General features: G+C 33.2%; 1 protein-coding gene across 1 annotated transcript; it reads right to left on the bottom strand.

Annotated features, from left to right (window-relative positions):
• Positions 1-500: 500 nt before the first annotated feature.
• Positions 501-1,160, bottom strand: LOC146999524 (zinc finger BED domain-containing protein 5-like). The gene has a single exon (XM_085810214.1). The coding sequence runs from the start codon at positions 1,158-1,160 to the stop codon at positions 501-503; it is 660 nt and encodes a 219-aa protein (XP_085666340.1).
• Positions 1,161-18,021: the final 16,861 nt, after the last annotated feature.

Genomic DNA, 18,021 nt, shown 5'->3' with positions numbered 1-18,021 from the left:
CCAGCTGGGCTTTTGAGCTGGCGGAATTCTTTCCTCCCTTCCAGGATCCTGTAATAAATCCTGTAAGATTTGAAAATCACATCAGCTGTAGTAAGGCTTGATTTGGTCAATATTTGCAACTAGTTGTTAGCCATTTTCGGCCTTTAAATAAAAAGTGGCTTTCCGTATTCTCGTACGGGCCTTCAAACCTGGGTTCTCCAACAAGAACTTTCCAATCCCTTTATACCAGCTAAGAGCTTGACCTCTTAGGTTTATTGTGGCGATGGTGACTTTCTGCAGCTGGTCTACTGGGTATAACGTAAAACAGTGATTCTCAACCTGTGGGGAGCGCCCCCTAGGGGGGCGCGAGCATATCCAAGAGAAAATGTTATTTAAAAAAATTATTGACTGAAAGGAAAGAACACACACATACATACAAAACAAAATACATTTCGACATATTTAATAATTAACTTATTAAATTAAAATAACTTACTAAATTAAAAACAAATTTAACAATTATTAGTGACTTCCTTGGGCCTGTCTTGCAGAGCAAAGTTTTTCGAAGGAGGGTTTAATATTAGAAATAGACACTCTCAGTTCTTTTTCTATATTTAGCTGAGATCTATATTTTGTCTTCAAAGAAGCCACCGCAGAAAATCCAGTTTCACAAAGGGAAGATGTTGAAAATGGTAGTAGAATGTGAAATGCCCTTGTTTTTAGTGCAGAAAACTCATCATCCACTCCTGCCCAAAATTCAAAGAGTGATTTATTACTAAATTGCCTTTTGGTTTCGCCGCTTGCCGTGAAGTCTATGAAGGTTTCTTCCTCTTCAATTGAGAGTCCTTCGGAAGTATTTTGAAATGGATCCCTCACCCACTTATAACTGGATATCAGTTTGTCGTCAGCAAGAAAGTACTTTTTAAAATTCTTTGCTAGCATTGCTAAATGATTTTCAATGGTTACAAAAACAACTTTTACATGTTGTTCTTCAGCCTTGTAAGTTTTAATACAATCATTCAAATTTGCAAACATTGTTAAGTTTTCTTGCTTTAAATTTCTGCTCCACAATTCCAATTTCCTACAAAAAGCATTAACTTTATCTCTCGTATCAAATATATGTGCATTTGCCCATTGCAGTTGAAGATTCAAGTTATTTAATTTCTCGAATATGTCGACCATGTAGCTCAATTTCATCACAAATAAACTATCGCGAAAATTCTCAGCTTCCGGTCTGTTTTCCTCTTCTAGAAAAAGGGCGATTTCTTCTCTTAATTCATAAACACGTCGCAAAAATTCCCCTCGTGATAACCATCTTGCCTCGCAATAAAATAGTAACACTGAATGTACTGCACCCGTCTTTACAAAGTGCGGAAAAGATTCTTGATTTCAGTCGTCTCATTTTTATATAATTTACTGCGGTTACAACCGTAGTTAACACAATATTCAAACCAGGACTCATTTCTTTTTAAGCCAAAGCTTCTCTGTGGATCATGCAATGTGTCCAGACGCACTGTGGCGATTTTTGTTTCACAAGTGCTTGAATACTTTGGAATCTTCCGGACATAGAACGAACACCATCGGTCGACGCAATTTTTCCATTCTATGTTTGCCTCGTTCATAAAATCATTTAAGATAGCAAATAATGCGAGTGCTGTTGCTTTGAGTTCTATTGGTTTGCAGAAAAGTAATTCTTATACTATTGACAAATCATCACAAAATCTAACATGGGCAATGAAATGAGCATCTTTATTACTATCTGTTGCCTCATCGAGTTGTATTGAAAACAATTTGTCACGTAACTTCGACAAAAGCTGACACTCTACATCTTCAGCTATATCAGCAATTCGACGAGCAACAGTATCATTTGAAACAGGTATAGACTGCAATTGTTTTGCTAAATTATCTCCAAACATAATTTTTACAATCTCAATAGCGGCTGGCAAAATAAGCTTTTCACCAATGGGGTGATGCTTTTTACATCTGGCTATTTTATATCAAACTTTGTAAGAGGCAATTAAAGCTTTTTCATTCACAGACAAAGTTTTTTTAAACAATGATTTTTGCTTTTCATATGATTTTAATTTTAATTCGAAGAATTCTCTGGGTTTGTTTACGTACTCACTATGAAGCGTTTCCAAATGTGGTTTAAGTTTATTAGGTTTCATGCTGTCTGCCGCCAACATTTTTGAGCAAATGATACACAGGGGCCTTTCTTCTTCATTTACTTCAGTACTAGTGAACCCAAAATTTAAGTATTCTTGAGAATATTTTCTTGATTTTATTTTCGGAACCACGCTCGTCTGTGTACTTGTTGATGCTTGTCTATCGTCTAATGCTCGCTTACGCCCGCTTAAAAATTTATCCATGATTCTGCATAAGTCTGCTGCCGTGAATATTTAATACGGTGAATTGCAATTACACGAAAATATATATAACATACACATTCAGAATAGATTCAATAGCGATAGAAGAATGGACTCGAATGAGATTGTCTGGAATTGAAATTGGCGTCATAGAACTTTCTCCTTCTCCCTGTGAGAAAACATTTGTTCACATCTGCGCACGCTCCTAACTTAACTTTTAAGCTGACCAGACAAATTCCAGACAAATCGAAACTTCTCGCGAAACCGTGAGAATGCCCGACATGGCGGGACGTAAGAGAAATAAAAAGGCATAGGATTCTTGTTTTTTTTCAATGCTGAGGATTGGTGTTGCAAAATGTCAATAAATTTCCGTATTCTTGGTAATTTGTAAATTTTAAAATTAAGGTTGTAGTGTAGGTTTAGCGCCAAAATACTCAAAATACATTATTATTGTATACATTTTATTCTATGCGGTGGGGAGGGGGAGCGCCATGAAAATTATGACTGAAAATTGGGGCGTGAATACTAAAAGGTTGAGAAACACTGACGTAAAATGCAGGTCCAGTTGCTCCAGTAAGGTCATAACGGAGCCTTTGCCATCAAATTTTGCGGCTGGCTTCATCGCCGCACGCACCGTTTGCACGATAAATCCAGATCCTTCCATTGGATTTGCGGACGTCTGAGGGACCTGAAAGGTCGGAGGGGTCCACGCGAACTTCCCGGACTCTAACGACATTGTCCGCTGAAAACTTTTCGGGCGCCAATTGTAGGATTACCCTCTGTGTAATTCTAAGTTGCAGTTGAAAGTGAAGAATCTTAAGAACTAGTAAGCGAATAATTGCTTGAGTTCGTGTACAGGAAACAACAAGTATGAAGGGGGAAATAACCCTTTATTATTCCAATTAAAGTTTAACAAAACGCCGTCTTGGAGTTGTACAATGAAGCCGACACTTGGGCTTGAACGTAAGAAACTAAAAATTAAACTAAACTAATCTTAACTAAAGAGATATAGCCGAAGCTATTAAAATTCTAACAGAGTTGGCCCCTTAACGCTAATTGACTGCGAAGCTATCCAGGGCCTAAAGTACGGACGAGCATAATAATAGCTTACGAGAGAGTAGCCTAAAAAGGCGGACACGTGCAGACAGAATATCTGGTATCTCTCTCACTAAGAGTGTAGAACTTCGCGATTATATACCGCTCTTCATTATTAGCATTCAGACGTGATTCTAAAGCTAAGTTCTGGCCGGAAGTGGTAAGTTGAAATTAAGAATCGATAGGAAAGGAGGTTTAACTCAAAATTTAACTGTTAATAAAACTAACATAATCCTAATTCAGAAATCAAACAACAAATTTTTCAACAACAAATCAAACAACAAATTTTATTCGGCGTGTTATTGTGTCTTAATTAACATAATCCTTACAAGTAAAGGAAACAAAAATCTTTGTTAAAAAACACATTACTATCATGCCATAACCAAATTATTTGCAAAATTTCATACGAAATGGGTCATGACGTTCTTTCATATCAAAGTTTCCAAACAATTCAACTATCGAAAATTATCGTCAATTATCGAAAATGATGAGATGTCTAATATATGCCAGAAATTAAAATTTCCCAAGGTACTAATGCTTTGGAGAATGCCAGGAGCGTTGAAGTAAATATGTGTGCTTTAACTTTTCTACATTTCAAATACTAGTAGACTTGACCTGCAAGCATTTTCAGTGAACATTTTGAATTCAGGAGTATTCTGAAAATAAGAAAATTAGATCACATATTTTTATTTTCTTGGCTCACTTGATTTCCTAATTTTTCTTGCTAAAATAATGTAAATTTTGATTGGACTTAATAAAATTGCAACAAAGCATATTAGGACTATCTGCTTAAGAGAAGGAATACCTTCGCAGAAAATGATTTAAGGTAACTTAACTCATATTCAAGCTACAAATGGAGTAAACCCACGAAAATGCCTCATAACTCACCAGGGTTTGAGCCCTGATCAAACTACCAATGTTTAGTGACCTTATCTTCGACCACTGGTGGGTCAAATATTGTTAATTAATAACTATATGTTGAGTACGAAAATATCACATTACTAAATAGTTATATGGAAAACGGCTCTCTGAATCCTTCAAATTCGTAAACATTTATTTACAGAGAATACAGCAAAACGCGATAGAGGTTAGCTGAGAAAAATAGATACGTTGCTTACAGGAATGTAGGATAATGAATGATTTTTAATTAAGTTTTTAATTAGATCTTAAATTACTATTTTTATTTAACATTAATTTTGGAACTACTCATTGCAAGGGTTTTCGTTTCAAATATGTTTAAAAGCAATTTCAAAATTTTCAGCACCGTGTTTATTTATGCTAATGGCGATTTCTTTTCTTTTGTTTTTTTCTCCTTCTTTTTTCGTCTCTTTCTTTCTTCTTTTCTTTTCTTTGATAAAAAAGCAATAGAAAAAAAAAAAATACATGTTTGCTTTCGAGTAAACGTATTCTTTATGTTTACCGAAATGCATTTTAATAGTAATATTTTATACTCCAGAAAATAAGAGTTTACAATTTTTTCCTTCTTTTTTTTTTTGAAGCAAAGAAGTTATTCACTTCATTTTCTTGTGTGTGCTAAACACATTTCTTTCTTACTACATTTTTTGGAAAGCATAGATTTCTGCTTTAAGTTAAATTAAGACATTTTTTTTTGTTTCATCATATGAGAATAAGTTATAGAGCAGCAAGCAGAGGTTAAATTAATCAAAAGTTATTCGGAAGGCTGTGTGTAGATTTTAAAATTACTAGCGCTTAATGTGAACAGATTTCTAAGAAAGAAAAGATTTTGCGAAGGTTTTGAAAATAAATATTCATTTTTTAATTTAAGCTGTAACGTAGGCTTATTTTATTTTTCACTAGATAAAACACAGACCTTAAAAGAAAAATGTACAGATATTTTGCATAGTAATGTCTTATATATGCTATGGTTAATATGAATTATATATTTAACACCTTTTCCAGCAAACGTTTTGTGTGTCAATTTTGTGGCCGATAATAATAGTATGGTACAAATACTTTAAAAATTCATTGAAATTGTAAGTTTTAATATGGTTACGAATTCAGTATTTCAAAATATAGCCAGTTTCGGTTATTAATTTAACTTATTAATCTAACCAGAATTCTTAATAAAAGATTATTAACTGAAAAATATAAATATAGATATTAATTATTTAATTATACAAATGATTATACATTCAATGAAGAAATTCTTCATAACACATTGACTTATTTTAAGTTTTAAACACTGCGTTTCATTTTGTATAATATTTCAATCTTAAATAATTAATCAGTAACACAAGTAATCGAATTAATTGATAATTAATACTTAATTTTGAATAACATTATAAGGACTGTTCTAGATAAACATATATGACAAGTATTTTAAAGGTTTACAAAATGAAAATTTACCAAATTTCTTTTCGAACAAAGATATGCAAAGAATACCATATTCAAGTACTTTTACCAGCCCGCAACCTATATTCATACGTAAAGAAGGTAATGTTATCGGTCCTGAAATTCAACAGTGAGTTTTCAATCAATTAATTCGAAATTAGCATCTCTATATGATGTTTTTATTACTTTTACAATGATGTGTATCTGTGTGTATGAGTGTCCCGATTTTTTCCTCCACGAAAATTCTTACATCAGACATAATATAAATGTCTGATGTAATTCCGTCCTTTATTCCGTATGTTTCTGCATTCATATAAAGAGTTCATTAGATTTTGGGTAAAATTAGTCATCCGGAAGTGGTCCTGTACTTCAGGGCCATAACAGTTATAGGTTTGGCAAAGCCCGGACAAGGATGAGGCAAGTGAGAAACTTCCTTCAAGTGCACTAGAAAGGGTGCCAAATTATCTACAACAATTTCGAAATTAATTTTAAAACAGAAATTATGATCATCAGCTTTTTAAGTTTAGAACACTTTAAGAAAGATTTTTGTGTTATAACAGTCCAGATGAGTTAAGAGAAAAATTAATAACTTCAATTTATTTTCATTGGTTTTGAGCTTTACAGTGCTTTATTGGCTGTTTTCTAATATTAAAATTTATAGTTGAGACGTATCAATATTTAATATGTGAGAGATCTGAATTGCTAGTTTAATTTACGGTTTTTCTGAAGAAATTACATTTATTACTGGACGAATTGAACGAATCGGCATATTAATTTTTCTCATTCTTTGCAAAGGCTGGAATATAAATATACGAGGTAAACATGACTTTTGTTTTTTGAGTTGTTCTACTGTTTACAATGAAACAATAAAAGTATTTTTATTCTTTAGCACCAAAGAAATAAAAACGAGTTTTAAAAGACAAAACATTTCTAGCTAATTTTCAATTAACAGATGTTTAGTACTTGAAAGAACATTATCCAAAAATTTCTCTTAAAAAACATTTTCTCTGCTTTCAATTTCATCGTCAAAACTATGATAATTGAGCTAGTAAGGGTGGACTATGCAATTGTGTGCAATCCATATTTTGCAAAGATATGGTCAAGCCAAATACATTTAAATAACGTGTAGTTCTGTTCTGTTGAATTTACGATAACTGATATAAAATATACTTATAAAAGCTATGATTCTTGCTAAAGAAATTTTAAGAAATACAGTTTTAAGATCGAAACAGGCAGAAAAGAAATAAATGAACTTGATAAAGCTATGAATTTAAAAAAGAAAAAATGAAATTAAAATATTAAATTTAATGAGGGCAGGTAGCAGACTAGTTTATTGCTGCAAATGAAAATTAGTTTCAAATAGTGCGTAGCATATAAAGTTCTGCTCAAGCTCAAATAAGGCTTTCTAGTAATAAAAATTCAGTTGACTGATGAAAGGTGTACGAATGTTATAGGCTAGTTTATTGTTTTAATATATTATAAATACGCGTCTGTTTGCTTTAGGTAGCGGGCTTTCGTGAGGGATATTCTAAAGGAACAAGTATTCAAGTTACACATAAAAAATGCCCAAATATTATATTAGTCAGCGCATTCGTTGTTGTGACTTATATCACTTGCTTGACAGCAACATCAGAACAAGCCCACGAAATTAATTGTGGAAAGGAGTGCAAGATTGCGCTTTTCGTTGACAAGAGCCTCGAGCACCATACAGGTGACAGTACGATATTGCTCAGTTCCGCGCCCAGTTTTGATGGAGAGCATCCTGGGGAACGGGTACGAGGGTCTTCCACTCCTCTTATCCTGCAACCCACGTTTTGAAAGGACTTTTGGCTCTCAGCATATTTAGAGTGCCTGGGGCTTAAATGGCTACCAAGCGTGTCACAGATGGTGGATAGCTGGATGCCCTGTATTATATGCCAGTATAGCTTCAAATAATAAATAAGAAACCTCGAACCCCCCCGTCGCCCTGGTGTTATGCGACCCGTGCCTAGGGTGAATGATACTGCGGTCATAGGGTCTGAAGAGACTCTAGAATGCCTGGTAACTTCTAGAATATTTCGCCTTACCCAGCAAGAGGCAAAACTGAGTGGAATACTGGCAATACTGGGTTTCGTTTCTGGATGAAATGGCTGAAAATGACTATAGAACTAAAAATTGTGCTTAAACCACTGAGGTAGACTTTTCTTCTCAAAACAAGGAAACCCAGAGGAAATCAATCGAAGTAGCAGAAAAAACCTCTACTCAAGTTACTCAATCAACGCCTGGAGAAGGGTTGGAAGCAATTAAAAGCATAACTGCCGCTCTAGATAAAATCAAAATCAAAAAGAGAATGTCCGGAGCATAAAAAAGGAACGTACGTGAGAACTGAAAATTGCCAAAGGGTAATTGTGTTGAAAAACGCAAGGAAAAGATGGAAAAAGGCAATCTCAAAAGATGGAACCGAATACAATCCCGAAGATTACCAAAAGAGGGATACCTGAAGGTTATACCTTCAGGGAGGCTTTTACGGTGGTCGAGATGGCTGCACTTATTGAGAGACATCCTAAAAAACATTTATCGGAGGAACAGGCTACTGACTTTGAAATTCTGATAACAAAAAATATAGAAAAAAAAAACAATTTGGGCATTTCTTTACCTTCCTACCTTGCAGATTTCAGAATAGGCACTAATAATCAACTGTGCAGATCTGGGGAGCTCTAAATGGCTGCAACAGACTGTCTGTGAAATAAACCCCTGGCAAGAGCAGAAATTCTCGTGAGCGAGGCAAGAAAACTTATCAAAACTACAAAAGCCTTTGATAAAGGGTGAAAGGTTTGTAGCACACTCGACCCCAAAACGTTCATGAAAAAGACTGAGGCATAGAACCGTGGGCTTGCTCCAAACAAGTGGAATATTCTTCATAATATAATGACCCATCGGGACAGACCATCTTTCTTTGTGTGCCTGAAATGGATGCAGCTATTTTTGGTAGAAGAAGATACAAATTTTATATCGGACTTCACGAAGTGCAAGCTAAAGTACTCGACAAATCCACCAAGATTGATGAGAATTAAGGTTCTTCAAGCCAAGATCTATCACACTAGAAGTGGTACCACTAACCTCAGCAGAAAATTTATTGCTGAGCACATACCCCTGGCCCTAATACAAGAACCCTGGCTTGTCAGGGACAGAATCTACGTCCATCAAGGAACAAAATGTAAGCTAATCAATGATATTAATAGTGAGGCTAAAACTTGTATTCTTTTAAATAAGGACATTTAATTGTTTTCTCTAACTGAATTTATTCATAGGAACTAATGGCAATAGGGGGGATGTGACAGAGAAATCGTTTTTGGCTCTGTCTGCTCGCCGGATGAAGAAAAGGCTCCACCTGATCAATCGCTGCCCAAACTTACGCAACTTCGAGCTGAAAATAACTTGTAGGCAGTTCTAAGGCTAGACTGCAATGCTCACCTGTGGTCTGAGGTAGCACAGACACAAACAAAGAGGGGAATTACTTTCCCTATAAGACTTTATTTTTAAGAAACAGATTTTAAAATTATCAGCGTGAAAACCTCCCAGGAGACAACATAGGTATAAGCTTAAAATAAACTCCTTGCAATTCCTAAGAATAACTACAAAATTTAATTGCCAACAATGCGATACTAAGCTGTAAAGTTTCAATCATATAAATGGGTTCTGTTTTGAAAATTTTATAAATATAGGACACTCTTGGGAAACTGTTCACTTTCTTTTGTATTTTGATTAAAAACACATTATTTAGCCATTAAGAATGTCATTTTATAATTTTGCAACATATCACAATGTGGTAACAAAATCATTAATAAAATTCAAGTCCTTATCTTTAATTTTTTTTCATTATTAGCTGCAATGAACAAAATTTGGTAACAATTATTATTAATTTATATTAATTGCATAACACTTTATAATTATTAATCTGAAAAGAAGTCCTAAGAAATTCTTAAGAGTGCTTACTCTTTAATCCACCAATTAATCGTATAATTCTTGCATTTCAAACCAGGAGAAACTTTAAAGTCGTTTATCTCAAAACTTCATTTTACGAATTATGCCAGAATTGCAGCCATTGAGCGAAATATCATATGCTAATATTTAGCTGTCTAAGGATTTTATGGGAAGACCCAAGACCGTTTCAATTAATAATGACTCCCACATTAGTTACACGTAAGATTAAATAATGGGAACTATGTTGACTATACCTTCCATGGAATTTGAATGACCCATAGTAAGAGTTGAAGGATTTCATATACTTAGTCATTAAGGTAAGATTTTAAATTACATGAAAATTAAATGTGTTCAAATTTCTTATATTTTTGCTTTTTATTTTAAAGTTTTGGATATCTCTCTAATAGTAATAAATAACTGTTTTGCAATAATAATAATAAAGAATTTGAAATGCCTTCAGATTTTATATTACGCCCAAAGGGGCGCTTTAACGTTTTGTGTGTTACCTGTATTTATTAAGTATCATGTTCTTCGCCCTTAAGGGGGCTCATACACCTTAAACCACTTATGATCTTCGAATATGTGACTGTTGCAAGAATTCGGGTAATTTATTTATTTTAAAAGCAATTACTTCCAACTTTTTACAGCTGACTACATAATATAGCTGCTTTAGAAACGAGTAACCAGAAAGTTTGTGTTGCCACAAATATTTTTGCAATTTAATCCGCATTGTGACAAAAGGTTTCGTCATGTTTCCACCTTACGTGCATGATATTTTAAAAATGGCTAATGGTACATACTTAAAATTTAATGGAATTCTTCATATGGGCACTATTTTTAACTGAACCAAAAATTTGATGACTATTATAATCTTAAAAAAAGTTATGCACGAAAACATTACAGATTTTTTTAATAAAATACATTTTATAAACTCAACTCCAAATAAAATAAAAAGTTAACATGAACTTCTTAGAATTTTAGATTCACAGTAGTTTCCAAATCTTATAAAAGCTATATATTAAATATTAAATTAAATTATACAACAGAATATTTTAAACTGTGCGCGCAAGGTGGAAACTTGACGAAAACTTTTGTCACAAAGTGGATTAAATTATAAAAATATTTGCGGCAACACAAACTTTCGCATTACTATTTCAGAAAGCAGCTATATTATGTAATCAGCTGTAAAAATTTGGAAGAAATTGCTTTTAAAATAAATAAATTATCCCAATTCTTGCAACAGTAACATATTCGAAGATCGTATGGGTTTTAAGGTGTATGAGTCCCCTTAAACAACATAAAATTTAATTCAACAGCAATATCAGAAAATATTTAAAAAACAGCATATCCTTAGAATTTCCGATAGGCAGTCTGGAGATAAAAATATTTTATTCTGTACACTGCTCGCTTTAATATCTTTGAGTTTCTTAATCAAAAATTCGCTAAAGTTTTATAAAATATGAAATGGATAATGAAACAAATCCGAATTTTAAAATTCGTGTTTTCAGGTGACCAAATTCAAGAGGAGGATTACATACATTCATGCAGCTTCTTCAGTATTTAATTTCTTTAAATATAATACAGGGTGATAATATTTGGTGGTAACAATTTAAAAAGTGATACGCCGTTTATAGTAAACCTACGCAAACTGTCGTTTCGTTACTAATAGTCCTTCTGGGCTAACGCTCTTTTGGGCTAAAAAAAATATACGTATCCTGAGAGGATGAAGTAGAAAGAAAAGATGAATGCAGAAAAGAGAAGATAACTTGAACTTAAAATTAATCAAAATGCAACCTTTAGGTCTATGCTTACTCATATAAAACCTCTATTAATCCTCTATCATATGGAAGGAATCTGCTACCGGAATTATTTATCTGAGGGAAAAGTATGCTTTTTTGTCGGAAATACATCACTTACAGAAGAAATTAAAAATAATAAGAGGGAAAAAATAAATCTAAAGCCTTCCATTGAGCAAAATAAGAAAAAAAGAAAGGGAATGTAATGAGATTAAATTGTTAAAAAAAGCTGGCAATATTTTAATTCATACAACAATTTTTACTTCCTTGTACGAAGTAAAAAGGAAGTATTGTTATCGCGAAAAGTTTCAAGCAGCATATTTCAACGAAAATATCCATTTTGACCGCTATCGAATGAAATTTAATGATGTTTTTGCGTGATATCTGTACGTAAGGACAGAGTAAAAGACTCATTTCCTCAAAAAAAAAAAAAATTATAAAACTGCTTTAAAATAAATTTTGAAGAGAAATTTTCGTGGCGTCTGTACGAACGTATGTACGTACGTATCTCGCATAACTCAAAAAAGAGTAGCCTCAGAACGCGGAAATTTTGTATATAGGACTGCTATAACACGTAGATGTGCACCTCGTATTTTGGTTGCAATCGGCCGCACCAAACGTATATAAATATATTTATATATATATATCCACTCTGTTACCCGGCTCAGTGATCTCAGTTTCTTTACTCTTATATGTTTGTAAATTGTACATTTTTTGCTTTAAAAATGATTGTTTTATGTTGTTCTTATCTTCCTGTTAAGGTTCTGTTAAGGTTTTTATGCCTTTAGTAAATCTGTATGCACTATTTTTAGAATTATTAACAATTTTAAAGTTGTTTAAGTGCCGCTAAGCCTAACAATGTTTTTGATGGCGGCCATTGCTTGTTTACATTTGAAACAACAGACTAGTGGATTTGTTGCCAATCTAGAGAAACTTAGCTTCGCAACAAAAAAGATAACGCCTTCATTTATTATTGTGAATTAAATCATGCTTAATCCTTTCTGGAACTTTTTTGAGGAAATAAGTGTTAAAGATTTATTTCGCAATTTTTAATACAGATATTTTGACTTTTTATGTATTTTTGCCTTGTCGCGAAGTGAGAACTGAAATAATTGAATGAGAAGTACTCAATTGTCTGTGTGAAAAACTGTTTCTTTTTTGTTTTGTTTGCTTAATTTCTTTTATACATCGTTCTAGCTTTATTATAGTATTTGAATAGAACATGTGGCAACGATTAGATAATTCTTTAAATGATATAAATTTTGTGCATTCTGAGTTATAATATGAACGAAATATAATACCGTTAAAAGAACCTAGCGCCAGAGTGTCGCTATGGTAAACAAATAGAGTTAATTTTAAAGAGTGCATTTATTCTATTGTGGTTTATGCGCTGTCGGCGAAGTAGATTTAATTCAATAAAATAAGTTTAAATAAAATGCAAAAAAAAAAAAATGCGTATAATTTAATATTCCGTACAAGGAAGTCATGTGGTGTACACATTAGATTTTTTATATTAGGCATAAAACTTCCAAAGAAATTGCACAAGGAAAAATAAACTACTTTAATGATTATAAATTAGGAAATGTTCTGTATCAGAAATCATCTTATTTATTTTTTACATGTTGACGTAATTATAAAAAAATATATGATTCTAAATAATTTTAAGCAGAATATATTCTTCTGAAAACTGAGTAATATATATTTTGAAATAAATCTATAGATTTTCCAAGAGGCATTTGTAAGTAATTCTGGAAACATTTATTTCTCAAATATGCTTCCAACTGACTGAAATAAAATATTGATGACGAATTGCTTGCCTTGGGATTTACAGTATTAATTAATACTTTTTGGCCAATAAAAGCAATTGCACTTTGCATTAATCAAGGGCACTTTGCAGTTGCAAGAAATGCATTAAGCAAAGAATTAAAGAAATTCTGTAAACTTGGACACATTTACCTACGAATTAAAACAGAAAATCTAAACTACTTTGAAATTTAATTTCAGGTGCAGATGTTTTTGGCATCCAACAACTGTATAACATTTAGGTTTGATAAATTAAAAAAATGGTCTTTCGCTGACTGAAGTCAACATCCTACAGTCCTTTTAAAAATTGCTTTTATATTACGCGAATAAGAATATCTTTTTTTTTTTTTTTTTTTAAATTTTTTTTCCAATGCAAACCGCGCCCTTTCCAAGCTAAGCGAGAACATTTCCAAAAATACCATGTTAAAGACATACAATTTCTGCATTAGCAATTTATTGATCCCTTGTCTTTCTAAAATTTGACACAATCTTAGCATCCCAGAATCCATTATCCGAGTCCCATTTACTCTTATGAAGAGGACATTAAAGTCGCAAGGTTTAACCAGACCTAATATTCCTGTAATAAAAAACGCCAATTCCCCATTTTTCATTGCAGTACCCTCGGGGAAACAGGGGGGAGACACCGCTCCGCCCATCCGCTTGTCTGCTGATGAAGCCCCTTGAGAAATCTCGTCAACCTTCCTTTCAGCCACATGTCCCAACAAGGGTGGGCGTTGGTTTCGTCATGTCAAAGAACAACTTCGGATCCTCCCAGGCTTTTATGCCTGCAGCTGTATATAGTACTTGAAGAAGCCGTGTGATGCTGAAATAATAGTTTTATTTTATGCAGGATTTTCATCACCTAGCAGTAGGCCCCTAAAGTGATATTTTGTTGACACTTTCTTGCACATCTTCACAGGACAATCACTTGATAACTCTATAGACACACTAGGAAAGAAAAAATAATATTATGTATCAAATGAAGTGAGAATTAATGATTATGATTCATTTCATTTTTTACATTGACTCTTCAATACATGTGAAGGTGGCATCAAAGCAATAAATACAATTTATTACGTTTACCGTTCATATAACCATGCTTTACGAGCTACTTGGTTGTAAAGTTTGATTTTTAAAGTTTCATTTTTTGCTCCCCCCCCAACTCCCCCCAAAAAGAGCTGTCATCAAGTATATGTAACCTACGATAACTAATAAGTTCCTGAAATTTTATGTGTTTAGAATGTATGTTCCAGGTATGTATTTAAAGGGCATGTTCTATTGATAATTACTCAGAATTCCATGTATACGGCACAACTCTTTCTTCTTGAAAGAACGGACCAGTTGCTTTTTTTTCTTTTCCTTTCCCTACTCAAATATATTCATTTTCTCTTCTAAAAAGGTATACTGTGTGACCGCCACTCGAAATTCATGCATGTCTCCTATAAAATCGAAATTAATCTAATCAAACCTTAGAACAACCAATAGAACTAACTTGTAGCCAACAGAATAAAGATCAATCCGTTGTTAATTTCATTTCAGTTTCAAATCATTCAGATCTATAATTTATTCGTCATTGGTAGCTGTCTTCAGTGCAAAGTAATGTTTCCATTCCCCTCAGGAAAAACAGCGAGATCGAGGGAACGTGGAACAATAAAATATTTGGATATTTTCTTCATGGGGCAACACGAGCGAAGTAATTTTTCTAGAAAGATATACGCACCAACTTGATATACCTAGCAAGAAAATATAGTTTCTTGATCAGCTTATTTTGAAGAAGGTAAAATGTTTTTAAAACTTATGAAAGTATATCTCTTAGGTTATTTCAATAAACAAAGAACGACGCAAAATGAAACATTTAGAAAACATTTTACTGCCGATATTTACGAGACGCGTTTATTTAAGTAAGTACCGTTTCTAAATATTTCCAGTACATACTACTAACGCCTTTTCGCGCATGCTCGTTGAGTACTTTACATACATTGCTTACTCGCAAATGACAGTACGGAAGCATTCATTCGTGTCTACATTTCTTTGGACGTATTTAAAATGCCTCAGATCAACCAGACAATTGAAAATCCCTCCCGCCCCAATTATGAAGGATGCGCTATGATTCATTTTCTGAATGCAAAAGACATGAAAGTGGCAGAAATTCATCGATAGATTGTTGAATGTCCGGAGAAAATCACTATGATAGCTGGAATAGTAAGAAAATAGGTTAGAGCAGTGGCATTCAAGCTATACGTAGCGACCCCAGTCGGGGTCGCAAAAAAATTTATAGTGGGGTCTAAACATAGATAAAAAAATTGATGGGGACACCACATGACTTTCTTGTAGGGCATATTAAATTATACACATTTTTTGCTGCATTTCATTTAAACTTATTTCCCCGAATTTTATTAGAGATATATTTCTCCATCAATCAGTTCAGTTCTCACTCTGCAATAAAACAAAAATACACAAAAACTCTAAATATCTTCAGTAAATATTCTAAAATACAGAAAAAGATAAAACATCAATTACAGTTAAAACAGTTAAAAAAGCAGATTTACAATTAAAATTAGAGTTTCTACGCAGAAGCAAGCAATTTGGCCAGCGAACAAGAAGGCGGATATTTCGGTGCACAAAACAGAAAGTTTACTTTTGGTTCCACTTTCAAAAAGACACTGAAGGAGCAGAAACAGATGTCTACTAAAGCGTTTTAAATGGAAACAAATGGCGGTTACCTTAGGCTTAGTGGCACTTGAAAAAACTTTTAAATTGTTAATAATTCTATAGCTATTTCATGCAAATTAACTAAAGGCATAAAAAAATTAACTGGAACATAACAATTAACATAATTTAATCACTTTTTAAAGCAAAAAATGCACAATTTACCAACATATAAGAATAACTCTGAACTGAGCTTACTCTGTCTATATACATATATATATATATATATATATATATATGCAACTGCTTTTTGTGCGACCGATTGCAACCAAAAAGGGAGGTGCAAAACTACATGTTTTAGCAGTAGCACTTAAAACAATTTTAACAATCTGAGGTTACTCGTTTTTGTGTTATGCGAGACACATATATACGTACGTGTACATATAGACGTCACGAAGAAAAACTTTTCTGAATCCATTTTAAATCCATTTTACAATCAGTTTTGGGAAAATGAGTCGTTTATTATGTATGGCTGTACGTAAAGATATCACTCAAAAAATAACATCGCTCAAATGCATTCAGGAGTGGTCAAAATGGATATTTTCGTTGAAATATGATCCCTGAAACTTTTTGCGATTACAATACTTCCTTTATCGCCTCATAAACTACTTCTTACCTCTAAACCTTTCCTTAAATAAGGACGTAAAAATCCACATAAATTAGTAAAGAAGTAAAAAATCCTCATAAGTAAGGAAGTAAAAAATATGAATTAATGGCATATAACTAAGGGTCGACGCTCTGATAGGTATCGCGAAATTATTTTTTAGAGTCGTTTGCACTTTTATGAGATCGCATTACCATGAAGTTTGAATACTACTGGGTTAGGGCATTTAAAGCGATGATGATACTAATGTGTTTGACGAACAGCGTAGTGGGCAACCGTTTCTCAATTCTGAAGACTTGCTGAAGAAAACTGAGCAACAATTCGAGAAAACAGACGCTTTATGATTTCGTCATTACGCAATGAGTTTCTTAAAGTTTCAATGAGTATTCCTTCGGGAATTGTGGCAGAACACATAAATTATCAGGAGTTGTACTCACGCTAGGTACAAGAATTGCTGACTGAAGTGCACAGTCGTATAACCAGTGCTTTGACTTTCCTTCATCGGTTCAGTGATAAAGGTGATCCATTTTCAAACCAAAGTTTGCGCTGGCGACGATACATGGATGACTTATGTTAATCCGGGATTAAAACAGCAGTCCATGAAAGAAAGGCATTCAACATTTCCCAAAAAAGTGAAGTTCAAGCAAGGAATTTAAGTCTGCAAAATCAGAAAGAAAATACGAGGATAGAATTCAGAAGCTGGTTGGATCTTATGACAGGTGTCTTAATATTTGTAACAATTAATTATATTGAAAAGAAGATTAAATTACAGACTTTCATGCAAAAATAAAATTATTAAAAATTTCCAGTTGTGTTTTTTATATCAAAACAGAAATACTCAAAACATAAACCAAATCCCAAACTATAAACGTTTATCTGTGAATTATCACTATGTCTTGTATGTACCACAGAGACAAGAAAAAGATGTAAACGACCCTTTTTCCTAACTCAAATTTTAACAGTCGGCACCGACTCCTGATTACAGAAGCCAACAATTATGACTTAAATTAAAAAATAATGGTTGAACTAAAGCTAATAAAAATAACCTAACAGGCTCACAACGGAAATGTCGCTCTGATCTAAGGTCGGCGTAAACAAGCTAAATGGCAAGAATAACTCAATGCCACAGAATATCAATCACAGGACAATCAAATTTAGCAACAAGACCTTCAAGCAGGCAGTACATAATCTGATTTTACGCTCTAAAGCCTTCCTTTAAATAGTCTTTTCTTTCTACCTTCTTCGAATATCGCGCGAGCTAGAAATTTATTCTGGCAGGAAAAATGGAAATTGGGACGATCGTATAAAAATCCTCATAAAATATCAGGCGAGAAACTTAAATGATACCTTATAAT

This window comes from Stegodyphus dumicola, chromosome 1 (genome assembly GCF_044657685.1).
Source record: "Stegodyphus dumicola isolate Sdum_Otavi_A_Nest chromosome 1, ASM4465768v1".
In the NCBI taxonomy this organism is placed as follows: Eukaryota; Metazoa; Arthropoda; class Arachnida; order Araneae; family Eresidae; genus Stegodyphus; species Stegodyphus dumicola.
Note: the sequence above shows the minus strand (reverse complement) of the source record. Positions and strands in the feature narration are given on the sequence as shown.

What these genes read in the sequence shown, in the direction of transcription:
- LOC146999524 (XM_085810214.1), bottom strand. Translation starts at nt 1,160, where the DNA reads ATGGTCGACATATTCGAGAAATTAAATAACTTGAATCTTCAACTGCAA.